Source organism: Drosophila novamexicana, unplaced genomic scaffold (genome assembly GCF_003285875.2).
Source record: "Drosophila novamexicana strain 15010-1031.04,08,12 unplaced genomic scaffold, DnovRS2.1 tig00000463-arrow-arrow-pilon, whole genome shotgun sequence".
Taxonomy (NCBI): Eukaryota; Metazoa; Arthropoda; class Insecta; order Diptera; family Drosophilidae; genus Drosophila; species Drosophila novamexicana.
The window spans coordinates 329,166-355,622 of NW_020824807.1; the positions used below are offsets into that span (position 1 = coordinate 329,166).

Here is a 26,457-nt window from a genome sequence, read left to right on the forward strand (position 1 = left end):
TCGCCGTAGAGACGCGCTCTAAGGCCGGGAAGGGAAGTAAACAAAACCGACCTTGCACGTCGACCATTTGCAACTGTTTCGAAATTGAATAAATAAACAATATATGTATATAACTCTGCAGCTTTATTCAAATGAATATATATTTATTCACATTGCTTTTCCACATATGAAGTACGTCGATATCAATATCGCTAAATTCAGGCATTTTGGAAACATAATTCTTATCTTCACCCACTCGCCTCCATTTGAATGTATGGTATCTATAAATAATTGTTATCTTAAATTAACTGTGGGCTGGGAATTATTATTGTAAATAGTCAGTAAAAAATACTTAAACGAAAGAAATAACTAGTCTATCTAGGTGTTGTGTGATGTTTAACATAGGATACAGTACAATATTTTTTACAATGAATTTGGCTGCTGCATTAGTAAATGGTACACTTTTCTGAAGGATTCATTGGTGATCCGGCTGGGCAATGGAATTCACGTGCGAAATCTGCCAAGTTTCTTAAGGGCCCATTTACTGCTAGACGAGTCCAGCTGTGCGATTGTCGGAAACTATACGTGATCGTAGGCCATAAATTGGGCTCGCCATAATGCTGCTCCTTCGGATTGCAGTGTTGCTGGGCGAAGGCTAGGAAGAAGAGTGCTGTGTTGGAGTAGTTCAGCCCGGGCAGGGTCTCCTTAGTAAGACGCACGAAGTCATTGTTGGGTGCCTGCAAGCCCAGCCATGTGAGGTAGGCGTTAAAGGCAATGTTCAGACCGGCACTGGCATTTATTAGCAGCTGTGTGGCGGTTGAATTGTGCTGCAGATACTCCTCCACGTGGCGTCCAAAACATTCACTTCGATTCTGATACCTATAAGCCGTCAGTGGGTCCCAGTTGTCGTGCTCGAGCAGGCCAATCGACCAATGCAGCTCGTCGAAAGCCGTGGCCATCTGCCGTGCCAGCACGGTTCCTACTGTAGCGTAGCGCAGGGCATGGCCGTAGCGCTCATCGTAGTCGGGCGGCTGCAGCAGCGCCCAGCCCATTTCAAGCCGCCGCTGGACAGGCCGGTAGTGCACCCGAGTTTCATAGGCCTCCACAGGATCGGCTGGCATTGGCGGGCTCTCCTCAAGTTGGCGCTTTAGCTGCTGTGCCTGCACCTCATCCAAAAGCTGACGTAGATTGTGCCAATAGTTGCCTCGGTCCAGAGTTAGCCGCAGTGCCAGAGGTTGCTCGTAACTTGGCAGTAATAATTGTAGATCGCTTAGCTTACGTTGAGCAACGCGTCTGCTGCCCTCTTCCAGCCAGTCGGCGCTCACGCTCCGCTTTAGTGCATCCTTCAACTGGTCGTAAAGCTGAAGCAGCTGAAGTCTAAATTCCTCAGTGACATACTGACTAGCATACAGCTCGCCCAAAGCAGCTGGCAAAAGGCGCTTAACCGTGGCCAAACAGTAGGCTGGCCTGTGCTCCGGCTTATCCTCTAGCGGAAATATGAGGGCAGCGACTGCCCGATACATGACATAGTTGGCTATCTGGGTACCATTGCGGATACTCAGTGTGCGCTTCAGTTGGCGATAATAGTCAGGAGCTGCCATGTAGACGGGCCTGAAGATAGTCTGATCGTAGATGCTGCTCACATATGTCTTGAAATCTAGATCGTAGAGCTGGGCAAGCTCAGATAGTGTCTTTCGGGTAAAATTGGCCGTGTAGAGCTGCTGTTCGGCATTCCAAGGTTCCAGGCCATGCATTCCACCGCACAGCTCATGTTCCAAGCTGACAATCTCGCCTGCGAGTCGAGCGGATTCCTCATTGCCCATTGCTAGCCAGGTCTTAAGTTGGTTGGCCACTAGCCGTTCGATCGCCTTATATGCCGAATCGCGTTCATTGAGGTGGCGTTTGGTGCACAGTTCCCTGGGTATTAAGGTGGTCGGCTCACTTAAGTAGATACTATTCTCCTGCACGCTGACATAGTTGTAGCTGACGCGCAGCCCTATGAGGATATCCATGCCATAGTGTCGTCGCAGTCGGCCCGTTACCTGGGCCCAGTTGTATTCCAGGTTATATGCAGCCCACTTCGAGCCTGGAACGGCTGGGAAGCCACCGTTTTGCTGAATGAAATCGCTGAGAAAGTCCTGCTGCTGCTGACTCTGATGGGCCCGGGCCACAAGGCAGGATTGGTAGAATTCTTTGGCTTGACGTGCCAGAGCACTGTCCTTGCGATGTGCACTCTCCTCCAGCAGTCGCATCAAATCCACATCTATGCGGTGTTCCAGCTTGGCCAGCGGCGTGGACTCCGTTTCCCAATTGCCGCAGGCATACTCGTAGAAATCGCTGCAGGGACTGGCGCGAAGGTTCATCTGACGACGCATCTCATGCGCCTTGTTTTGACGCACCGTCTCCTCCGTCTGGAAAACGCGCTGAAACGCACCTCCCTCACCAGGCACCTGGCCGAGGTACGCAAGTAACAGAATCAGCAGCAAGAGAGATTTTGAACAGCCTGTTTCTGACATGCTGCTGCATCTTTGGGTCGCTGTAAACTGTCAGCATTCGTTGCTCGATCCGGCCGTAAAGTAGTGCTGATAAGTCTGCAGTTCATCGCGGGTTATCACGAGAGAGCATAAGAGCGGAGGAATGGAAATACAAGGCTACAATGCTGGACTCAAAGTCTATGTTTGCTATGTGGAGGAATCTTGTCTGTCGAAGACTGGACAACTATTTCATATGGGCTAAAAAGAGTTTCAAATGTGCAAAGCTTTATTAAATTTGTGTAATGGATATGTGTCGCAAATACAAAATGATGTGAATAGCCATTCAATAGAGTGTGCACTTGAAGCGGGCATTTAACTTGTCGTCTCTGGAGCACCTGAAGGCATTCGCGAACTGCTCCGAATTGGAGAGCGCTGTGTTGACACGCAGCTGTTCGGGTAGCTCATCGAAGATCTCCAGGGAATCCGGGTAGTCGGAGCAGTAGAGCTGGGCATAGGCCAAGTAAAAGAGCTCGTTCTCCGAGTGATCGAGCAATGGCAAACGTTCCCGCTGATAGATGATGGGCGTTTCGGCCGAGTTCTTTAGCCATTTTGTGTAGGCGCGATATGCGATATTTAGAGCTCCGTTGTCGGCGACAATTCGGCTCAGTAGACCTTTGTCCTTGACGGGCTTGTCCCTGAACTGCACAAATATTGCATACTGCTCCTGAAAACACTGAGCGCGTCGGGCGAAAGAACTCTCCGAGGTTACATCCCACCAGTTATTTCGATAGCCATGTCGGTCGAAGTGTCGTCCCACATCGTCGAAACCATGCAGCATCTGGCGAGCCAGCAAAACGCCTAGCGTGCCGTATTTCAGGGCGTTCGGATAGGCGGGATCCCAGAAGAAGCGCGCCTGAAGAAAAGTGATGGGTATTTGCATCTTGTTGGTGGTTAGCTCGTAGTGTGGCACCTTATACACCTGGTCCGTTAGCTGCGGCTCCTCCACCAGCTTCGATAGCTGTCGCTGCGTGTGCCACTGCAAGACTCTCACCAAATTCTGATAGAACTGATCCGGATGCAGATGAAGGCCGTGCATCTGTCGTATGAGTTGGGTGTCATCGTGATTGCGGAACTGCAGCTCCAACGCTTCCAGCTTGGCGATGGCCTTCTGGCGGGTGTCCAGCGTGAGCCAGTGCAGATCTGTGGATGCCTGCAAATCCTCACGGAAGACTCGTTTAATGTCCGCCCAGGTGGACTGCAATTCGTTGATCATGTCCATGTTGTTGTAGTTACGATGGAACAGGCTCTCCAGATGCTGTGGAAAGTACTTTCGCACCAGTTGCACGCACCACATCCCTGGCTGGACTGTCGCCGGAACACGTGCCTGGTCGAGCGTATCCAATGCGCGCCAAATGGTATAATTGGCCAAATGCAGCTTCGGCGTGTTGCGAATCACGTCTACCAGATTGGACATGTAATCCTCAGGCGTCTCGTACAGATCCACGTACATGGAATCGTTGAAGATCATTTGCAAATAGCGGCTGACATCCACGTAGTTGCCATAGGCGGCCTTCATCTCGGCGGCCGTACGTTGTCGGGTTGTCTGCTCCAACGTAAGCGCCGCATTGTGTGGCAATCCTTTCGCCAGCTGCTGCTCAATCTGCAGAACCTGTGACGCCACCTCCTCATGCCAGCGGTCCGGCTGCTCCGGAAAGTACGCCTCCAGCTTCTCTCTGATCGAGCGCTCGTAGCGCTCGCGTGCATCATGGTAGCCTGCATCCAGATATTGACGACGATGGCCCAGTGGCAGTTGCGGTGCTCCCAGTTTGAGTCGATGCATACGCTCCTCCTTGTAGTCGAGCACAACGTCGAGGCCGATGAGTATGTCCACTCCCAAGCGACGCTTCAGCATGGCCACCACTTGCAGCCAGTCGTACTCATAATGGTACCAGGATGGCACTCGGATCTCTGGCCAACCGCCACGGAAATCGGTTACCTGCAGCAGAGCCGCCAGAGCAGAGGCTGTGTTGTTAGCCTGGGCATAGCACGAGCTATAAAAGCTTTTCAGCAGACGATCCGCGCTGCTGTCGGCGCCAGGTTTCGTGCTCTTCAGCATATCTGCGCTCTTGCGCACAAATAGCTCCTGCAGCTCCTCAAGATAGTTCGTTTTCTTGTTGTGGAGACGCGCCGGGTGCAGACGCGGCCAGTTGCCGCAGGCATAGTTGTAAAAGTTGTCGCACGGCCGGGGCTCCTCCGTGCTAAGGTAGGCCTTAATGTGGGCTGCCTTGGCGAGGCGCAGTATGTCGTTGGTGTAGTTGTTGGCCACAGGATGCGTGCCAGCACAGCTCCAAATGATCGACAACAGGGCAAAGCCTGCCAACGAGCATTTCCAGTTTTCCATATTATTATTGGACTATTTTTTGCGACGTGAGATATGTTCCGTTTAGTTGTCGAAAGAAAACTAAGCTCAAATTGAGCGATGCGTCGATTTTTGACTTGGGCGGAGGCTTATCAACAGCGGCAGCAGCTTGTGATTCTTGATTAATTAATTAGCTTTATTAACGGTTGCAACAAATTTGCTCTCCGTCTCCGTCTCAATGGCCCGGCTGACCCAATTATATTGCTGTTCTCCTCACACTCACATGGTCGGGCCTCATCAGCGTAATTGTTGTCACTTCTCGCGCACTTGACCCACAAGGTAACATCATATTTTTGTTTAGTTAGTTTTTTTTTTTTTTTTTTTTTTTTTTTTTTTTTTTTTTTTTTTTTTTTTTTTTTTTTTTTTTTTTTTTGTTTTGTTTTTGCAGGGCCTCGATTTTACTTTTAGTTAGCCTACGACTTTGCCAGTTGTTCTATGTGGACATAATTAAAATTTGTGTTTTCCGCACTTAAGCTGTTTGTGTGTTTGTATAATTAATAATTCCCTTCATTTCATTTCCTCTCTTTACAGGAAAAACAATCTTGCAAAGTTCTGCTACACTTTGAGCAACTGGCGTCTTTAATTAAAGCAGCCTCTGGTTGTTTTTCTTATTGAATTGCCGAAAAAGTGTTGTCCAGAAATTGCGTTTTACATTGACCTGGGTCCAGGAATTTACCGAAACCGCAACAAAAGGAAACTTCTCAGACGGTAGGAATTGATTTTTCTTGTTAAAATTCACTGACTATTCCAGTCTTGCATAAATTCTTGTTTTCTTTTAATATTATCTCGATAATCAAAATCGATGATCATTTGATGGAATTCTATTCTCATTGCTTAGAACAGATCCAGTCTGTATATTATTTATTTAAATAAATTAATTAATATACTACTCTGAGGATGGGTTAAATAATGTTGGCTACTCTCACTTTCACTTACAATGAAATAATACTAGTTCCGCAGCTAGCCCACGATCACCTTAAGGGTCTTCCCGCCGAGACGTATGTCCAGGTCGAGTGGCCTTATGCTTATATTGTACTTGACATGGTAGCCGCTGTCATCGGCCGTATAGACAACCAGCTCATTGTAGACGGTGCTGCTGGAATTCAAGTCCTTGCCGGGCAGTATCAATTGCGACCTGCGCTTGCCTGTGATTATCAGTTCGGGCTCCCCCGTCTTGTTGCTCGAGGTGTTGAGCGTGCCCGTCTCATTGCGTTCACTGTGAACCTCGCGAATGCTGAGAACGAGTATGGACAATTATTGCTGTCGATTCTTAGCAATCTGGTAGAAAACTTACCGGAATTCATAGAGCACCTTGGTGGCGGCATTATTGTGCTCGATATAGGCGAAAACCACTAGTAAGAAGCATATTATCTGCCAGCCGTTCATTTCTTAGCTTCTCTATTTCACAACGATCCAAATGGTGCTAAACTGTGATTCCGCTGACCATTTTAGCTCAAGCTCTTACATTGCACTGAGCGTCTACTATTTCTATCACTATTTGATATATGCAAGGCGATATTTACTGTGATTCCTACTGCACATAGTACTACAAACAGGTTTGACCGGTCGCAGATGTTGCAATTGAGAAGTTCAGAATCACGCTTCCATTAGCAAATATTGAATGAGCGATTCCGCATCGCTTGTTCTACGGTTAGAAGAACCAGTTTAGCCTCAATCGGAAAGATTCTATTTGTATTTGTATTGAGCTCGATTCATAATTACATTGACCGACAGTAATGATTGACAGTAATTGCTATTTTTATAACGAGCCTTGCCATATTCACGTTTCGCACTGTAATGTATCGAGGGGAAAATCACTGCGACTTTTGGAAAACTTTTCACTAAATATTTAACTTAACTTGCAATTCAAATAATTATTGTACAATACGAGAACGACAATTATATATGGATAAAGCTGTTGAGAATTCCCATCGTTTTGTATACCCAAACACAATACAACTGCAGCGATTTTAAATTAATGTTATTTATTATTTTAACAGACATTTGTGTTAGTGAGCCAAGTAGAACCTTAGCCCAGGAGCGTGAGTACTTTCAAAAGTTTGACGCTCAATCTTGGCTCGATATGCATAGGTCGAGGCTCGATAATATACGTTTCAGTCGTAATGCTTTGACGATTGTCAAATATTTTGCCTTCAGTGCTCGTTGTAGAAATCGTGATGGATGAATTTAATTTGAGGCTTTCCGTTGTTCCTTCAGTGCTCGCGGTGGAAATCGAATTGCAACAATTGGATTTTGGAGGTTTCAATGTTGTCACTTTTTTATGTGTCATATTCACAGCATACACTTCATAAGTCCGAATTTTAGAACTAGATTTTAATGTAGTAGTTGATATTGGATCGGATTTTGATTGGTCGATCAAGAGTTCATCTGATGGATTTGCAATTGTGCTTGGCACTGGGAGCACATTATTCATTTGATTATCATTTAATGTGTCACCCATAGCTTTCAATAAATTCATATTTAAGGGCTGAGCACTCAAAGACGATAGCCCCAACAGAATAGTGAAGAATATCTGCAGTTGTAGAAAAATCCATATAAACGCCTGCCAAACAGTTTTATTAACATTCCGATACTTACAACTAGTTGCATTTTGCCTGGCGTACTGTTTACTTACCCCACAGCACAGCGAGTTTTATAGTCGTCGATGCATAGTTAGGAATTCATAGAAATACCCATAGAAATTAAAAAAAGCTCACCGGGCGTTAAGTTTCAATGCACTTAAATAGTAGCTAACGTTTTGGAAAAGGTCCATCCCTAATTGAATAGGTGGATATTAAGAGCTTTTAAAAGCGTACCGAATATTAACTGATTTTGTATTTCGCAATGTTGGAAAAATACTTTATCTATGGAATATATAGGATTGATTTTACTTTAAAACTAGTTAATTGATTGAATATTTAAGTACTAAAATTGCTGAAATTTATTGGAACTCAGTGTGCGTATAGCTAAATTTTATTAAGCTTCATATCAATTTGAAATTCATTTTCTTTGGCAGACGAGGTTTTTCCCATAACCATCAATTAAAAGGCAGGTTCCGTTTGCTTTTTAGTGTTTTATTGAGATTTTTTTTTTAAATCAAGGGCACTTACTCAATAATTATCCATGGACCTTAAATATAGGATTGATCTTAATTTAAAACTAGTTATTTGTTTGAATATCTTTGCACTAAACATTGCTCAAGACAGTGTGAGTATACTTACATCTTATTAAGCTTCACTTCAATTTGAAACTCATTTTCTTTGGCAGTTGAGGTTTTTCCAATAACTATCAATTAAAAGGCAGGCTCTGTTGTCTTTTTAGTGCTTTATTGAGAATATATTCTTATCAAGCGCATTTACTCAATAATTATACATGGGCTTTAAATATTAAAGCTTATGGCACATAATAATTATGGCTTTACAGGTACTTGGTAATATTAGGACTTAAAGCTTAACTTAAGTGTATTAGTAACAAATAGTTTTTTTTTTCGTGAAATTTGAAAAATTAGGCTAGAATTTTAAGCAGCTTTCCCGATAAAGAATTCACTGGCTGGGTTGGATACCGCACAGATCTGCGAAATAGACTTTCCTGATGCACAGCATATGGTTTGGTTTCAGTAGCGTAAGAAATTAGAATTTGCTCCAACTTGGTATAGTTCAGGATACGAGTACCAACGATCGGGTGCCCCTTGTTCAGAAAATATAGTTATTGAACTTCTTCTTGAGTTTGAAGATTGGCTGAAGTTGAGAGTATCCTAAAAGTGCAGTTTAGTTGACACTGAGTCTCGCGCTGTGTGTATTTTCTCGATGGTTGTAAATGGAATTAAGAGTTGATCGGACCCCGGGCTTTGGCTTTTATAGTAGCGTCTGGTGTCCGGTGCATTGCCCATGGCACACGACAAGTTGCCATAAGGTAGATCGGCACACGTCAGAGAGGCGTTGCACTTACCCGGAATTTTCCCAGCGCACTTCTAGTGGATAAATAAAAAAAAAAATCACCGTACTGACAATTAACTGCCATAAAATTGACACTATTTTTAGTACAGCCAGTCATCAAAAGATCTACTCTTACCATTAAAAGATGCAAAATGTATCGATCACGTTCAAATCAACTACTAGCTATTGGCGATAGATGATTCACATGTCTATAGTTTAAATAAATGTATTGGATAGTAAGAAAATGACCTTTAGCTAGTTTACCAATGTTACCTTCTCTTTGCCTCGCTAAAAAAATGGCCGAGGGCGTGTGCTATTTGACGTCAAAATTTTGCATGATTTGATTTATCATATTGCCTAAGTTCTGACTAATAACTAATGTATGTACTTAATGTTAGTGTGATAAATTAAAGTTATGCGTAACCAAAATGTTAATTACCAAGCAATTTAATATTCCAATAATTTTAAAGTATTTTACAAATTTTTATTTAATAATTAAACTATTTTAAAACTGATGCAAAAATTTAAAATTCGAATTTCATAAGAAAAATAAACTATAATTGAAAAGCGGGGCAAAGCGAAACACTGTTTGAAAATATTTTGGAGAGAGGATATTCGCGAATAGAATATTACATACTTGATTTAATGTTTTTTTTTTAAGTTTGCCATTTTAGTTATAAAGTTCTTTATCAGTTAAATTCTTAGTTTTTAGTGTCACCCTGCGAAAAAAAAAACAACAAAGCATTCAAATGAAAAAGAAGCACAGTAAACATTAAAATATTTATAATTTTGTTGTTTGTGTTATGCGAAAGAAACTCACGTGTATCCCCTCTTCCAAAATTATTTATTTTCAGACAAATAGAAAAGTGTTTTGCGCATCTGCCACCCAAATTAAGCAATCTCTGTAGGCAATACCAAATCGAGCCAAGGCTCTGACCATAACTTTCGATAACGATCACCTATTTATGAACTGTAAATAGTACTGCCTAACAATCGACACTAAGCATACAACACGGTGTGGGGTTTTCTGTACCGCTGTGCTGCGGCAGCACCTGTAGCTACCATGGGCGCCAACGTGTCGCAGCTGGAGCGCGAGATCGGCTCTGATCTGTTTCCGCCGAACGAGCACTACTTCGGGCTGGTTAATTTTGGGAACACCTGCTATAGCAACTCGGTGCTGCAGGCGCTGTATTTCTGCAAGCCCTTTCGCGAGAAGGTGCTCGAATATAAGGCCAAGAACAAGCGGCCCAAGGAGACGCTGCTCTCGTGCCTGGCCGATCTCTTCTACAGCATTGCCACGCAGAAAAAGAAGGTCGGCTCGATAGCGCCCAAGAAGTTTATAACACGATTGCGCAAGGAGAAGGAGGAGTTCGACAACTATATGCAGCAGGATGCGCATGAGTTTCTCAACTTTCTGATTAATCACATAAACGAGATTATTCTAGCCGAACGCAACACGGGAAGCAGCGCCGGGAAGACGGCTGCTGGTGGCGCCATTCCCGGCCCAAATGGTGGCCAAATGCCAGGAAACAGCAGCACCACAGCAAAGCTAAGCTCGAACTCGAATTCGTCAAATTCCACATCGACCTCGACCTCCAACTCGACGGCAACCAACGGCAATTGCAGCAACTCGACCGGCTCGTTGAGTGTGCTTGATGGAAATGGGAGTCTAACCGCCACGACCACGCCCATCGCACAAACAAACGGGGCCAACACGGAGCCAACATGGGTGCACGAGATCTTCCAGGGAATACTTACATCAGAGACACGCTGCCTAAACTGTGAGACGGTGAGCAGCAAGGACGAGAATTTCTTCGATCTGCAGGTGGACGTTGATCAGAATACGTCCATAACGCATTGCTTGCGCTGCTTCAGCAACACGGAGACCCTCTGCTCCGATAACAAGTTCAAGTGCGACAATTGCTGCAGCTACCAGGAGGCACAGAAGCGGATGCGCGTCAAGAAGCTGCCGATGATCCTGGCGCTGCACTTAAAGCGCTTCAAGTACATGGAGCAGTTCAATCGGCACATCAAGGTGTCGCATCGCGTCGTCTTTCCGCTGGAGCTGCGCCTGTTCAACACCTCGGACGATGCGGTCAATCCGGACAGGCTTTACGATCTGACCGCGGTGGTAATTCACTGCGGATCGGGACCGAATCGCGGCCATTACATAAGCATTGTGAAGAGTCACGGGCTCTGGCTGCTCTTCGACGACGACATGGTCGACAAGATTGAGGCCTCGACCATCGAGGACTTTTATGGCCTCACCTCGGATATACACAAGTCCTCGGAAACCGGCTACATTCTGTTCTATCAATCGCGCGACTGCGCTGCGTAAACCATTTAGTTTGCACTTTTAGTTGCCATCAATTAATTTGATTCAAATGACATTTTGGCTCAGTGCGTAAAATTTAAGTAAAAAGTTTCTCGTATTGCCTATTATAGGCGAATTTTATGTTCATTCACTTATTTTATAACCCTAACCACATTAATAAACAATGATAAACGTTAGATAAGTGTAGTGTAAACATTATTGTGCTAGGTCAGTATTGCATTATTTGTGCAAGCGCGTTCAACTTCCCGGGGGCCTGCCAGTTGCCAAGTGGGTAAACATTACGTGCATATACTACTTCCATATTGAGGCTTGAGATTTCCCATGCATCTGAGCTTGGCTGTAATCTATGCCACTAATTGCGAACTAAATGACAAGCTTTGCATTTCAATAGAATTCTCCCGCCAGCCGTTAACATGGGCATCTCAGCTGAATTGTCCGGCTTGTTAGGTGGTCCGGACCGCAGTCGTGCGTCTGATTTCTAATTGGCAATCAAGAAGTCAAAGGTAGTCATAAGTCTTTTCCAGCAGCTTGGATGACCGGCGGCTTAGTCACAAATGTGTCATGGAGCACGAGCAAGCCGCGAAAGAAACATAAAACTGGTTGGTGGATGGAAACATGTGCTTTCTCATAAATCAAATTACGTATAACTTATTCGTTTTTAATGCAAACAAAAATATGTTGAATAATTAAGAAGACACTCGTTTTTGTCGACCATTTAATAAATAAATAAATAAAAATAGAAACAGCCACATCATCATTCAGCTAAGGTTCAGTACAATGAATATATATTTTTAAATCAGTTGCAAAAATAATGCCAAAAAATATATATTTATTTTTGTATGTATATCTTTATAACTTAGTCTTTCGTAACCTTATTAGGCCAGTTTCTCAACGATTATATATTATATTATATTATATTTATATGTATTATATATTATTATATTGATTTGTTGAAAAATTGCATTAGCCACACAGACAATTTAATTTTGCCATGGAAGCGTTTTTAAAAGCATTTTATAAACCAATTTGTCGGAGTCTTTGGGGGTTTGTCATCAGTTTATCTTTAGTACATCCAATCTTCATTTCGATGACGTCGCTATCTAAGGTGAAAACTACGGATGGTTGCCAAAACCGGTTGAATGTCAAATACTGGAGTTGTTTTGTGTTGATCGAATGTGTTTCCCAATTTATGTACTAATAAATATATACGCACAATATACATGCATGCATAATGAGTGACAGACAAGGCTGCAGTTGCGCACATTTGTTGCTTGTCATGTTCGAGTCCGAGTCGCTTTAGACCCGACCCGTTGCTTAAGTCCCGCAGCGCACTGAATTGATTAGACCGACTAGACTATTCCGCATTTATGTGCCCGGTTATTACGCACTGCGGGAAAAGACTTTCACTAAACTTGAAAAAAAAACTCCGCAATTTTCCTATGTGGAATTTTATTGGTATTTGAAGCATTTTGCTGGCTTAGTTTGTGATATGCAACATGTTGTTTTTGTTGAAATCAAACTGCCGACAGCAGGGACATGTCAAGCCAAGTTGCAACACATGTTGCAATCTTTGTCCCTCTAGAGTTTCTACAAAACAGAACAAATAATTCTTATCAATATTTGGGGCGTGACAAATATACATAGCTTGGTGACGCAGCTTAGCACTGTCAATGTAATATTCGTAGTATTCTGACGAGCTTCTAACTGCACCCACATGTTCGACTTCACACCAAGGAACGGGCGTCATGTCTTTAATTAGCTTCATACCATATGTTGGAGCAGATCACCCTTTTTTTCTTCGAATAGTGTCAGCGCTGGAGGGCTCATCTCTCTCTCTCTCTCTCTCTCTCTCTCTTGGGCTGGCATAATTACAATCTGCTACAAAATTAAATATGTCTTTAAATTTTTAAACCAGAAAACTTTACCGTATGTGAACTCAACAAGTAAATATTTCAAAATTAACCCGATTTCTTTTTGGTTGATTCTGCATTTCAAATTTATGCATTTTTGCTATTTTTTTTTTTTTTTAGTTTGTTGCTTTTTTTTATTCATCATCGCATTTCTCTGAAATTAAAAGATTGTAGTTTAAATTTGCGGGTGTTAAACTAAGTATAAAACATCATCTTCAAACAGATTCGTAGACGGTTGAATTTCATCATCATCACTTTAACTTTAATCACTTTGTTCAGCACATAATTTATTTATTATCGAAGAGATAGATCGTAAATAAAAATAGAAACTGAAAAAAAAACTGCTAAAACCCAACATATTTTAACTATAGCAATTATTTTATGAAATATCCTCTAGATAATTATTGATTGATTGTTTATCTGAAACTGGTATATATATTTTTTTTGCTTTATATGTTTTGTCCATGTGTATGTATGTATATATATATGTATATATATAAGCAAAGATCAGCTGCCAGTCTTTGAGAGACGTTCAGATGGATTCAATTCAATATACGGACGTAGAGATGGAAATGTTTCCAAGACCCACCGCGAGTTTGTGTTTTCAAATAAACATTGTTCAGCAATTTATTTTTGTGCGAGACAATTAAAACTCTGGCAAGTAGGAGGCCATAATCTGAGGGTGGTCGAATAGTTCAGAGTTCGCTAATTTGCCTTCAATTGTCGCCAATTCGGCAGGGGGCGAAAATGAATTGTATAGATGACTTTGAAATGCATGCGATGAGTCACGCCACAGTTCGCCATTGGGGAAAAATAAATTTGATCACTGGGGCAATTTTAACTTGAGTACAGAAGGCGCTCGCTAAGCGAAACCTAAAAAATTTAAGATGACATGTAGTTATGTAGTTATTAAGCAATTTACGCTGTATCGAATTCCAAATATTCAAATTTATTCTATACAAGATTCGATGAATTTTGTAAATTGTAAATTTTGTAAAGCACCTAAAAACATGCTATACATGTTTTAACTTGATTTCTTTCTCGCTGTCTCATTACTCGCTAGATGCCTTTTTTTTGCGGACGACTCGTTGAAAATTTTATAGCAACATATCTCCATTCGTTCCGTCTGCCGTGTGTAGTAAAAGTCTCAATTTACGGATGATGAAAATGACCCTGGCATGGCAGACAGTTACCCCTCAGCTGTTTTTGAGAAAATAAAATCATTGAAAATGTGAGTTAAGAAGCAAAGAAAATCTGCAAGATAAAAAATGTGAGGAAGATTTTTGAGATACGAGTGAAAGAACAAGAATATATACTAGATGGACTTACAATTATTTTACAATATTCTTTCTTGTATTTATTCGCATTCGTTTATGCTGTTTAAGAAATTATCACGCATTTTACTTGTTGTTAAGAGACCAGTTTTGTGGGGTGTGCCGATGTTAATTTATGTGTTTCCCAATGAGTCCAACGTCCATGTACGCCATAATATTGTGCCCTTATTGGATTTCTTTGAATTTATGCGCATTTGTAATTGTTTTATTGGATATGGTCTGTAGTACGTTTGGTTGTCATCATTAATGAGCAAGTACCCACTTTCCGATTCCCTTCTCTCCGTTTCTGTAGTGCTTCCCTCTCAAGTGCCCACAATCCAGATGTTCATTCAGTCGTCGCACGCGCACATACGCACATACATAGACAAAAACCGATCTTATAGTAAGTAGTATGTAGGATGTAGGATGTGACATCCTGACCCTCTTCGGTTATCAGAGCACTTCATTTGTTTTCATTGGATACGGTATGCTGACTGCCCGCACTCTATGAGGGAATAGTCTATCGCTTGCCCTATTAAACTGAACATAAATCTGTGTCCGAATTTAAATTAGTTTATATACATTTAGTATGTCATTAATTTGGGATGAGTTCATATTCTAGTTTCTTGTTGCAATTTGGGATTGTAGATTCTGCACCGCCAACTGAAAAGGTCACAGAATCCCGACATTTTAATGATATTTTCAAATCATTTGGGGTTATATCTTAATGTATCCGAATTTAAGTTAGTTTTTATACATTTAGTATGTAATTAGTTTGGGATGAGTTTATATTCTGGTTTCTTGTTGCAAATTGGGATGATAGAGGCTACACCACCAACTGAAAAGGTCAGAGTATTCGGATATTTTAAAATCATTTGGGGTTAATTCTGTTGCACATTGTATAATCATCGCAACTCTCTGATGCTTCGGGTGCTTTTATTCATTTTTCATTCTTTTTCATTCTTTGCCACTTGCACATGCACGTACTCTCACACACACACACACTGGGAGGCTCCGCAAGCAGCAAGCAGCCATACAAACAGACCCCATCCATATATACACACACACACACCCCACAGCCGGGAGAGACTGCTGCCAAACATCGTCGGTCGTCGCTTTGTAGTCGTCGCCAGCGACGCCCGCGTCGCTTGTTGTTGTTGTTGTTGTTTGTGGTCGACGCATTGCTGTTCGCTCGTGAATTTTCAGTCAGTCTCCTTGGGCTTGTGCAACCGTGAAAATGTGCGGCGCGTCGAGTCTGTCGTGAAAATGTTTTTACTGTGCTCTTTTTTTTCTCTAACGTACATATACATTTGAATATATATATATATGGCTTTAGATAACACTCGAAAGAAACATTCGATTAACTAACGCGCTCTTTGTTGTTGATTAAACCCTCTCGGAATGTGAAGCAGCTGTTAATTGAAAAAAGAATCAACGTAACAAAAATTAAATGAGTGTGGGCGGGCATCACGCCAGATACTTGTTAAATTCTTAAGTGACGCACTGTCGCAGCACTACATACGTTCGCATACATATAAGACCCACTGTGCGCTAGTGAGTGTACCGATTTACAAAGGGGCTAACCACGTTATCTGCCTTCTGTGCCGGTTGATAAACTTGTGACTATAAAATAATTTCTCGTTCGGGTAAAATGCGGCACATAGAAAAAAAATAATATGAGTTTTCTGCAGCTGGAAATGAGATCATCGAGTGAACGAATGCAGAATTGGCTGCCAGTTCATGGCCATTGAATTTAAAGTTTATCCCTCTTTTGCAAATTGCATTTGCTTTCCGAACTCGCAACTGTACAGTAAAGAAAATAAATTGACACAATGATCGAAATGATTTCCGCATTGCATTCACTAAAAAATATAACCTAGTACAAACATTGTAAATGCATATATTTTCTAGCTGGCTTATTTAATAGTGTCTGTCGTTTGCCAGCACAAACTCTATATAGGTAAAAGAGAGAGGGAGAGAGAGAGGGAAAGAGTTGTATGCTCATTTTCTGCAACTGCAATTGCAACTGCAATGTAGGCCAACAAGTGCGTTGAACTAAAACGCAACACACCAGAAATTTATATTATTCTATAGAGCATCCAATTCGACCAGCCCTGACGATGGCATCGCCCAAGATAGCGTCCGTTTGGCCAGATGTATAAAGTAAAAAATAAAAATACAAACACACTTTGGTTGGGAGTTCTAAATGTGGTTGAACTTAACGTGCACATGTGTATCTTAAGTTTTAATTGCCAGCAGCCGGTGTGTTGCAGCCAAATACCTCGAGCTTGTCTATTTTCAGAGTTCCTCTCTACCTCAAGGTGCTAATCGACTGCCAAATTGCGTTTCAGGCTATGCGAAATTTAATGGCCAAATTTGTTTATGATTTGAAAAACTCCATGAACTTATCGATTGCGTGCGAGATGCTTTAAGTTGTTTTCCTTTTGACCAAACGTCTACCTCTCAGCTGCCCCTCCTCAATGCTTGTTCGTTGGCGTTGGCTGGTTGTCAGTTCGCCCAACCTGCCTCCTGCAACATTGCCACTGTCTGTGGCAGCCTGGCAGCCATTTTGCTTGAATATAATGAGGTGGGTCCTTGCTGCAAGTTCTTTTGCGTTTGCGCTGCCTCTAAAGAGCTTCTTGATACGTTTCGTTTTCCTTGCTTCGCTTTCTCTTTTGGATTTCATATTGGAAATGGACGTCTTTGAGTAGCGTTAAGTTTTGCGTGGGGCCGAGCATTTTCCTTTGTTTGGCAATTGCCATTAGCCAACCAAACTGGGCGCGTCTAAGGCGTTAATGCAATTTTATGCCAGATACTGGCTGTCTTGTATCTATTTCTATGTATATTCTACCTTTCGCTTATGTCAGTAAACAAAAATGTCAAACACCTGACCGAACCTGATGTGCATGTTTGTTGGCACGGTTTTGCGACATTGAGTATATTTATTCACGTATATTCATATAAATTGTTTGAAAAGCAAGCGGCCGTGATTGCGGAATATAAGGAAAATGAAACGTATGTGTCTGTCAGATTTTAAATAGATTTGGGCACTGCAAACGATACTGCTGGTAATGGCCACAGGCACGGTGAAAACAAGTGAAGCACCTTTCCATTTCCGTTTTACAAGTGGCCAAAGTAGTAAACAAAGGACCCAGTTGGCAGTTGCCTAAACTACTTGTAAATTTTCCATTCTCAGCCGCATTTCGCGGCCTAGTTTGTAGAGAAAAACTTTGTAGGCAGCGTTGTTTATTACTTTGTCGGGTGCAAAAGTTTATTTTCGACTTTTTATTGCTGCGCGGCAAAATAATAGTTTCCCAAAGCTAAATTACTCGTCTGCTGTTGAGACTCTGATGCAGAAAACTCATATATTACATTAATACGCTCTCTTTTGAACGAAAAAAAAAAAATACAACTGAAAAACAAAAAATATATAAATATGTGTGTATTTATAAAATGTTGTGACTGTACTCAAAAATACAGACACACATAAATAGTGCTTCGTATCTTACAGAGAAACTTACGCATAAAGCAAAACAATATTTAAAAATAGAAAAAATGTTACGAAGAAATCAAAATCATGAAAAGTGCAGTACGAAATGTATACCAAAGCGAGTGATCGCAAACTAAACGGAAAAAAACTTAAAAAGCCAATGTGGAACCGATCAATGGAGTGAACCCTTAAAAACAGACCATAACTAAAAATAACAACCGCCAAGAACTTGGCAACAAGTGAACAAAAAATACAAGCGATCAAAACAGTTCGATCCCCATCGGGCCGGGCCCTAGCCATAGCCTTCGGACTGCGTTGGTCGCAACAGTCGACAACCAAAAATAAAATCTGCGCCAGCGACAGGCAGCAGGCAACATTTGTTGCAGCAACATTGGATGAGCACTTTTGCCGTTCGATGTTGTTGCTTTTGCTTGCATTCATCATGAGATTCGTAGACATTTCCAAAGAGCAGAGGCGCCAACGCTGCACGGCCTGTGCCAACGCTGATGTTGAATGCCCCCTCAGCAACAACAACAACTCCAACTCTGATGCCAACGGCAACACGACCTGCTGGCAACATGTTGCTGATACAAGCAACAGTAGCAGCACGAGCAGCGGCTGCGATAGCAACAGCTCCTCCAAGGAAAATTACTATGTCCCACAGCAGCAGCAGCAGCAACAACACAACGGCAACAACGGACTGACCCCCCGGCAGTTGCAGCAGATCCGTTATTACCAATGCATGCAGCAGCAACAATTGCGATTGCTGCAGCAACAGTTGATGCAGCAACGCCGCCTCCAGCAGCAGCTACGAGAACAGGGCTTAATGCCGCCGCCAAGAACAAGAACAACAACAACGGCTCATGGTCTGACCTGCAATCAAGAGTATTTGATGCAACAGCGAATCAATCAAAACAACAACAACAACAACAACTTGAGGAACTATTTGAGCAACAACAATGAAAACAAAAGCCATTGCATAAATAATAATAACAACAATAACAATTGTGTTGGCGTTGGCATCAACGTGCCTCAAGGTGGGCAACATTAAGTCTTAGTATTTAAGTAAACTTTAAGTTGTTTGTTTGCCTTTAAACTTGCCTTGCGCCTCTTCAAATAATTGCTGTCACAAAAAGCACAGCCAATATTATTTCTTGCATGAATTTACTTTAAGATTGTGTCTTTCTTAAATTGACTTTTAATTGATTTTAATGTCACGCCAGAGGGCGTTTCCCAATCCCCTCAGAGGCTGTTGCACATAATGCTTTATCTTGCAATTTATTTAATACAGAATTACAGAATTTTATTTGTCTGAAATCTTGCGTTGGCACAGTATGTCACCATATGACATAAATATGTTGCATTAGTTTGCTTATAAAGATAGTAAGAAGAAACCGGCAAAATATTAAAATTCATAAAAATGCACTGCAATTTCATATGGAAACTGAATTACCCTATCTCATCGCCATTTGCTGTTGCTGCATTCCAGGAGCACACATGTCCTTTGACTGCTCACACCTTGAATTTTAATAAGTATGGGCTGCAAATGTTCTGCTTTCTGTGACCTTGCGTTAGTTGCATGCCCTAAAACATGACTACATATTAAAGAATTATAGATTTTTTGTGCTGACAGGGCGTTTCTGGCCCGTGGTAGATGTCAATGTGCCATGTCAAGGTTCATAGGAAGCTGACTTGTAAAATATATATTAAAATTATTCAAATGCTTACTGTGTCTTTTAAAGGTAGTAGCCCACTTAGTTTCATCTGATGTGATCAAAAAGCTAATTAAAAAACATAAGTTTTTAATTCAGTCAGAATTGGGACTACATAAATCTTAGATTAACTGCCTATTAAAGTGGTCTGCAGCCGCATTTACTGTAGCAATTTATTAATTTCCTATTTAATTTTCCTTTCTCTTGCAGGACTACAATTTCGACGTGGTATGACCGACATCTCAACAATAAACGACAACAACAATATCAGCAACATTAACCGCCATATCGAACATCAACAATTCTCATCAAAAAACAAATCGCCACAAAGCTCACCCACTCACGAACCATATACCAAAACTAACCTCAGCTCGCATCCTCATCCGAACTCACGTTTCGCAAAGCAGCAACACAGCGCTCAGCATCAGCAGCAATCGTTGATTGACGGCGGTAAGCAATACAACGGCAACACGGCCGGATACAGCACAGCTTTGGCCAGCGTCAGCGGCCTAGGGTCGGCCCCACAATCCCCGCAGCAGCACTATAGAATCCCCTTGAACAGCCCCAATAACTCGCTGTTCGCCCTTGGGCATGTGACGTCCGGCAAGCGATACAAGCAGCAACAACTTAACGACCGGCTGCTGCAGCAACAACATTTGCAGTTTTGCCAGCAGCAACAGTTACAACAGCTACAACTGCGCGATGAGGACGCCGATGCGGATGCCGCCGAAGAACTGAGCGAAGAGAGCCTTAAGCAGAATGTGGCCATTGTCCTGAGTAATTTGGATCGCTATAACAGCGCGCTGCGCAGTATCATATTGAATGAACAGGTGAGCAACATCAGCGACAGCGACAGCCTTTTCCTCTGTGACGACCCCAGCGCTGAGGCTGATAACAACAACTTTTTGAAAAGTAACGCAATGGCAGCAACTAATATAGCTACGCCCGAGTCCGACTACAACAGCAATGCGACAACACCTGGCGCGCGCAGCAACGAGCTGGTTCAGCAGCAGCAGCAACAACAACATGGGGTAGGTGGTTTGCTTTGTGGTGGTGGTGTTGGTGTTGGTGTTGGTAATGGCGGTGGAGGTGGCAACAATCTCAACTGCTCGCTGGCTTCGTCACAAGATTTTACTCACGACAATTCCGATTATCAGTGGTTCCTTGACTATGGCTATCGGGATGGCTGCGGCGGCATGCAGCGCAGCGTGTTGAGCTCGCTTTCGGCATCTTATAATGCGATGGGCGATTTTATTTACTACGAGGATCTGAAGAACTTGGACGCCAATCTGGCTGAGGTAGACATGGAGAGTTTCAGGGCCGAGGACATACACTCCTTACTCTCGCAGCTGCCAGCCTACTGCAAAAGCCTGGGCGGCGCCAATAGTCGCCTGCAACAGTCGCTGCTGTACCAGCAGCAACAGCAACAACAACAGCAGCAGCATCAACAGCAGCAGCAACAACAGATGCAGCTTCAGCTGCAGCAGAGTAACATGATGACCAATATGCAACATATGGCACACAACATGTCGCAGACGTCGACAACTTCGACCAACGAGCTCATCGACAACTCATTTTGCAAATCCGAGCTGCTTTTCTCGCCGGTCAAGGAGTCGCACATTTCTGTCGACTCGCTGGACATGGATGCCTATCCGGACGAAGGTGATATCATACTTACCTGCAACAAGGACAACTACACGATTGCCTTCGAGGGCAGCGTCCTCTATTCGGACGAGAGTTTCTATGGTAAGCCTTATTTGATCTAATTCTGTAAATTCATTGATTACATTAATGTCTGTTTTGCGTTCTAGCGGAGCCCTGCGACATTGCCGTGAGAAACAAACAAAACATCAACTTGCATGGCAACTTGGAGGATATTGTGAAGCGCAACAAGGCCCTGGAGGTATCCATGTCACGCTCTGCCCAATCTTTTCAGTTCCAATGCAAGTCACCAAAGACCCAGGCAAAGGCTCAACTGCAGCGGTAAGGAGAATCCAAATCCAAATACACATCAACATGCACACAAACACTGACGCACATTCCCGCAGATTGGTTTTTGAGCACTTGTCGAGCATCGCATTGCGGATGTCTGAGTAGCCCTCTTTTCTCCTATTTTGCTGGTTCGAGTGCAGCTGTGAGGTCATTTCAATTGAGTTCAATTAAGTTTCATTTTCGTGCCATTCAAATTGGCTCTTATTTGCGAGAACATGCAAAATGGGCAGATCTCAACTTTAGCCGATCTCTTGATTCTCTTAGTTGGCTCGTGTTGCCTAGGCTCCTCCGTCAGAAAACACATAACCAGACTATCTAGGATCATTTATTACGGTATTATAAAGAAAACCCTGAAATTTACTCGTCCGGCGTGCAGGCGCCCTCAGGTAGCTCAGCAATTGCGACGGGGTTATCGGAACTTATGGGTTTTTAAATGCTTAGTTGTGCTTGCAAAAACCAATCCGCAAACCTTTCACCAAACAAATTTTAATAAGAAATACTCGATGTGTCTGCGCTTGTAAAGACGCTCGCTTCTCCTTCTTTCGCCCGCTCGCAGGTATCCGTCGGGCAACAATAACAATGGCGGCGGGGAAACCATCGTCCTTACACGCCATTTGCCGCACTGCAGTATACGCAAGAGCAGCAGCCTACCAAACCTACAGAGCGAACTGCAGCAGCAGCAGCACCAGGATGAACGGGAGAAAGATCATACGGCACCATTGAATGTTTCCCAAGCGATCAGTACTTCAACTATGGAATCGTGCACGTCGCGGTCGCGCAACCTGCTCCCCATGTGCCAGATGCCGATCTCAATCAGTGTTTCAATATCGGACCGCTTGCAACAGCAGCAGACGGTCGAGCAGCACAAAGATGCTACGCCAACGCCAACGCCGCAGCAACAGCAGCAGCAGCATTACCATCATCATTCACATACACATCGGCACAAGCATCGTTGCGGTTGCGCGCTGTCGTCCACCCAAGGGAGCCAGCACTTTTGCTCGAATGCCTCCCAAGCTCACATCTCTGGTTCAGCCTCGTCGGGTAACTCAAATCCAGCCGCGTTCAATCTAGTCAAGCTCTTCATAAAGCAAAAGAGCAGCAGCAGCAGCAGCTGCGCGCAGGAGGAGGGCCAGGCCTGCGCGCTTACCTGCATGGACGTCTCCTCCGGCTGCTGGCCCTCAAGCGATGCCGCCGTCTCCAGTTGTAGCAGTGGCTCGTTAGAAAAACGTTTTCGCAAAAAGAGCATGAATGACTCGGGCAAGGGCTCGGCCGTAAGTCGCCATGACGACGACGACAACTACGAGGAGGCGGACGCGGCTTCGACGCCCAAGCGACAGACGCGCACTCGCTGCGACACCGTATTCTATGACGACGGCGCTAGCTCCAGCTCTACGGGATCACTGACGGCCACAAACTCGCCGGCGCACCGCCGCCGCAGCATGCCGCTGCGAAATCCCCAGCTGTACCAGCTGGCCGCAAACACGCAGACGCCAACACAATGCAGTCAACAATCGTCGGAGGCAAGCAATTCAGAGCAGCTGACTCAGGTGCCTATGGGGGCCAAACCACGACGTGCGAATAGTACTCGCCCACTTTCGAGCGCCTCCAGCTCGGAGATGATAACACGCTCCATACAAACTTCATGTGGCTCCCTCAGTACAACGCACAGCAGCCTTAGTGAACGTTACAGATGTGTACCACCATCATTTCTGGCAAAGCTGCACAATTTGGGCGAGCAGCGGCAGGCGCCAATTTACGTGATCTATCCGAATTACGCGCTGCCCGATCTGGGCTTCGTCAAGACCAGCACCAGCCCTGATGTTATCTTCTCGCCCTTTAACTACAAGATGACGCTGGATAGCGCCGGGTCCGACGCCACCTCCACGGCCTCCCTGAAAAAGCAGCGCAGCAACCGCAGCGTTAACGAAAATGAGCTGTTCAAGACATTGGATTACAAACACATCTCTGACTGGCATTCGCTGGCCTTACTGCTGCCTGTGGAGTACCGTCGGCGGCTGCAACACATTCCTGAGGTACGCCAGATTTCGAGTCAACTGGACACGGAACTTTTGCAGCGGCCGCTTTTCTGCATGACGCCGCCTATTCGTCGCAATCGGCCCAATGTCTGCGACTGCGTAAGGAACTTGCAGCAGAATCAAGCCCAGACGCAGTTGGATGATGCGTCCAGTTCGGGCTCTAGTCAGCCGCCTAGCTCTGGCTATCGCGGCTCCTCCACGCTGCTCACCGACTCTGAGGTGGACGCTGATCCTCTAAAGCAGATGTACGTCTATCAATATGAGCAGCAGCGCATGGACTCAGGCATGGAGACGATCCCAGCCAGTCGGAACGTGTTAGCGACTGGCCAAACACCGCCGCAGCCCATGCCGCGCAGCATATTGCGCAAGGCCAACTCAGTGCAAGCGCGCACAAAACGCAATTCCATGATTGAAGCCAAGCAGCCGCAGCAGCTGTCGAAGCTGGAGAAGCGACGCAGCTTGCAGGAGCCGCCGCATAACTACGCCCTGGGCTCAACAGACGAGTTGGCCAAAGTGTTCGAGGAGGAAGAGCACACAGTGCAAACGCAGACCACCAAGCAGCGGCTTTCCCGAAAGGATCTGGATGCTCGCGCCCGTGCTGAAAATTTTCTTACCTCGCTTCCACGCTCCGAGCTCAAGTACTATGCAGAGATTGCGTCTATTCTAGAGTCTTCCTGTGAGCAAGTGCAGTACGATGCAGCGGCACTCAAGAAGGAGGTCAGCCGTGTGCTCAGCCAACAAAAGAAAGTCAAGTTTAACGATGTTGCCGCATCGGCCGAAGCTGATTTGCAAAAGTTGCAAGCCAAACGCTTCTCAACGCCACCCAACTCACCCAACATTTCCATTGCCGCGCTGCAGCGACGTGAGACTCTGGATGTCCAGGAGCAGCGCAAAATTGAAAGTAATCGCTTTAAGCGTCTGCAGATCCAGTGGGAACTTATGAGCAAAGACTCAAGCATGCTCAAGGAACTGGCCAACGAGCAGGCCACCAAGAGCGGAGGATCAACGCCCACCTCGACGAATTCGCCTAATTCCAACTCCAACTCGGCGCAAAAGTCGCGTATACCACGGCCAGTCAGCTACCCTGCGGGCAGGTGAGTGAAAAAACCGTTGTCAGAAAGCGTTTTGGAAATTTTGTTTTGGAACTTGTTGCTAAATTTTGTTTCTTTTTCGTTCGGCATTTATGCACAACTTTATCATTTTGCATGATTTTTTCACCTGGGTATGGCAGAAGTCCGAAGTCAAGTGCCAGCTATCCTTGTCCCGCTCGCGCCACACCCAAGCCTGTCACTAAAAGCAAAAATACCCCTCCTAATGTTTCCTCTCCAAAAACCTGCAGAGTCAGCAGCGCACACGACGCAGCTAGCAGCGGCAAGTGCAGTACTCGATCCCCCAGCCGCATCGTCCAACCCAAACGCTATAGCCTGGCCACCACGCCCACGTCGACGACGATCACGGCCGGACGCGCACGCACTCCGACAAATCGAGCGGGATCAACAGTGACCACTCCAAATACTCCCAAACGGCAGGGTAGCGCCCAATCATCCAGGTCTGTATGAAATATGAAGCTTAAAGTCTTTACGCATATTTAATTATAATTTAACTTTTTTTTTAGACCGACATCACGAGTGCGTTAAGAATTGGCGCGATATAAACCCAACTGGCGTTAGTCAGCTAGCGTATAATGCGATTAAAAATATCCAAACTCAAACATATTAACAAAGAACAATGAAACATTGTAAAAATATAGATTAAGGCTTTGCGTCGCTCTTTTGCTTAGATGCTGGCCCTGACCACAAAAGTGATACGAAAAGCATTCAAAGTGAGATCAATTGGGAAACCATTGAAAAACGAGAAAGAGTAGTGAAAGAATTAAACAGGCCAGTGGTCGGTCGCAAGTGCTAGTATTTTTGATTGATTTAATTTACGCGAAAGCAATAGCAGAGTGTAGCTAAATTTCTTTTTTACAATTATACAAACATAAATGCCAATACGCGTTTGCAAATGAAACAAATATTTTGATGTATATATACACTCACAGAAAAAAACACATACTTAAAAGTTATTTCCATTAGCTAATCAAAGATATCGACATGTGCATATGGCAAAATATTTACGACCCACAAATTTATACTATGTACGTACATTAATAAAAGTACATCCAGACACGCAAAGATTAAAAAGCGAATTATGTATTTGTGAGGACGCGTGTGTAATGCTCAAAAAGATTGGGTAATGGTTTATGCCATTGTTATTCACAAACACTTTTTGATTTGCTTTATATGCGTAGAAATTTAAACATAAAATCCATATTATTTAGCCTTCCACAATGAGAAAATCAACTATATGGCCTTCAATGTTTTTAGCGAGAGACAGTTAAAAGCTTAGTATTTCTTTATTTTGGCTATAACGATGACAATGAACTTCAGTTTTAATTTGTGTTTGAGGTTTCTGAAAAAACTTTTCGTTAATACCTGATTTGGGTTTATTTCCTGCTTTTGCTGCATAGTCTAAGATCAAGTGATTTTTTAATTGTACGATAAATGTACGATGTACGCTAATACTATCATTACTCCTACTATGATTTGTACTTTACATCTATCTATCTAAAACAAAACTCTTGCTATTATAAATTACTGGAAGACATAATTTGTACGCTAAGCCTTAATTTAACCACTTTTGTATCCTTAATTGTATAGACATTTTTATTGTATATCATATTTACAAGCAAACAATACTGTATTTGTGGGAGAATTGTATCATGAAAAGGATATGCGGGAGAATAAATATATATTACACCTAAAACAAAAAACAAGCAACAAAAAAATATAAAATAAAATGTATAAAACACAAATTCAATAA

General features: G+C 43.5%; 6 protein-coding genes across 12 annotated transcripts; 2 read left to right on the forward strand and 4 right to left on the reverse strand.

The window, feature by feature from the left end:
• Positions 1–130: 130 nt before the first annotated feature.
• Positions 131–6,320, reverse strand: LOC115761211. 2 transcript variants are annotated; one of them, XM_030702897.1, is made up of 3 exons: positions 6,167–6,320; positions 5,809–6,106; positions 131–260 (listed from the first exon to the last, which is right to left on the reverse strand). In XM_030702897.1, the coding sequence occupies exons 1-2, from the start codon at positions 6,256–6,258 to the stop codon at positions 5,833–5,835; spliced, it is 366 nt and encodes a 121-aa protein (XP_030558757.1). In that variant the 5' UTR covers positions 6,259–6,320; the 3' UTR covers positions 131–260; positions 5,809–5,832. The 2 variants fall into 2 exon arrangements, with proteins under 2 accessions (XP_030558757.1, XP_030558756.1); XM_030702896.1 differs by lacking the exon at positions 131–260 and having other exon boundaries at positions 5,588–6,106.
• Positions 255–2,600, reverse strand: LOC115761202 (neprilysin-4). Its single transcript, XM_030702887.1, has one exon. It carries the CDS (start codon positions 2,493–2,495, stop codon positions 426–428), a length of 2,070 nt encoding a protein of 689 aa, XP_030558747.1. The 5' UTR covers positions 2,496–2,600; the 3' UTR covers positions 255–425.
• On the reverse strand, positions 2,722–5,163 carry LOC115761204 (phosphate-regulating neutral endopeptidase PHEX). Its single transcript, XM_030702888.1, has one exon. The coding sequence runs from the start codon at positions 4,852–4,854 to the stop codon at positions 2,797–2,799; it is 2,058 nt and encodes a 685-aa protein (XP_030558748.1). The 5' UTR covers positions 4,855–5,163; the 3' UTR covers positions 2,722–2,796.
• On the forward strand, positions 5,504–11,324 carry LOC115761205 (ubiquitin carboxyl-terminal hydrolase 12). The gene is made up of 2 exons (XM_030702889.1): positions 5,504–5,580; positions 9,662–11,324. The coding sequence occupies exon 2, from the start codon at positions 9,871–9,873 to the stop codon at positions 11,143–11,145; it is 1,275 nt and encodes a 424-aa protein (XP_030558749.1). The 5' UTR covers positions 5,504–5,580; positions 9,662–9,870; the 3' UTR covers positions 11,146–11,324.
• LOC115761200 lies at positions 5,508–26,457 on the forward strand. Of its 6 annotated transcripts, XM_030702883.1 has the most exons (7): positions 17,878–18,892; positions 19,778–20,598; positions 20,725–21,313; positions 21,379–21,550; positions 22,083–24,689; positions 24,827–25,144; positions 25,211–26,457. In XM_030702883.1, the coding sequence occupies exons 1-7, from the start codon at positions 18,271–18,273 to the stop codon at positions 25,230–25,232; spliced, it is 5,151 nt and encodes a 1,716-aa protein (XP_030558743.1). In that variant the 5' UTR covers positions 17,878–18,270; the 3' UTR covers positions 25,233–26,457. The 6 variants fall into 6 exon arrangements, with proteins under 6 accessions (XP_030558745.1, XP_030558740.1, XP_030558742.1 ...); XM_030702885.1 differs by lacking the exon at positions 17,878–18,892 and adding an exon at positions 5,508–5,580 and having other exon boundaries at positions 19,778–21,313; positions 25,211–26,456; XM_030702880.1 differs by having other exon boundaries at positions 17,877–18,892; positions 19,778–21,313.
• Positions 6,741–7,483, reverse strand: LOC115761210. The gene is made up of 2 exons (XM_030702895.1): positions 7,471–7,483; positions 6,741–7,405 (listed from the first exon to the last, which is right to left on the reverse strand). Exons 1-2 carry the CDS (start codon positions 7,480–7,482, stop codon positions 6,902–6,904), a joined length of 516 nt encoding a protein of 171 aa, XP_030558755.1. The 5' UTR covers position 7,483; the 3' UTR covers positions 6,741–6,901.

Excerpts from the sequence above, each read along its gene's own strand:
- LOC115761202 (XM_030702887.1), bottom strand. The coding sequence starts at position 2,495 with ATGTCAGAAACAGGCTGTTCAAAATCTCTCTTGCTGCTGATTCTGTTA.
- LOC115761204 (XM_030702888.1), bottom strand. The coding sequence starts at position 4,854 with ATGGAAAACTGGAAATGCTCGTTGGCAGGCTTTGCCCTGTTGTCGATC.
- LOC115761211 (XM_030702897.1), bottom strand. The coding sequence starts at position 6,258 with ATGAACGGCTGGCAGATAATATGCTTCTTACTAGTGGTTTTCGCCTAT. Across the intron at positions 6,107-6,166 it reads AAGGTGCTCTATGAATTCCG|CATTCGCGAGGTTCACAGTG; the intron begins GTAAGTTTTCTA and ends ACTCGTTCTCAG.
- LOC115761205 (XM_030702889.1), top strand. The coding sequence starts at position 9,871 with ATGGGCGCCAACGTGTCGCAGCTGGAGCGCGAGATCGGCTCTGATCTG.
- LOC115761200 (XM_030702880.1), top strand. The coding sequence starts at position 18,271 with ATGTTGTTGCTTTTGCTTGCATTCATCATGAGATTCGTAGACATTTCC. Across the intron at positions 18,893-19,777 it reads TGGCATCAACGTGCCTCAAG|GACTACAATTTCGACGTGGT; the intron begins GTGGGCAACATT and ends TTTCTCTTGCAG. Across the intron at positions 25,145-25,210 it reads GGTAGCGCCCAATCATCCAG|ACCGACATCACGAGTGCGTT; the intron begins GTCTGTATGAAA and ends CTTTTTTTTTAG.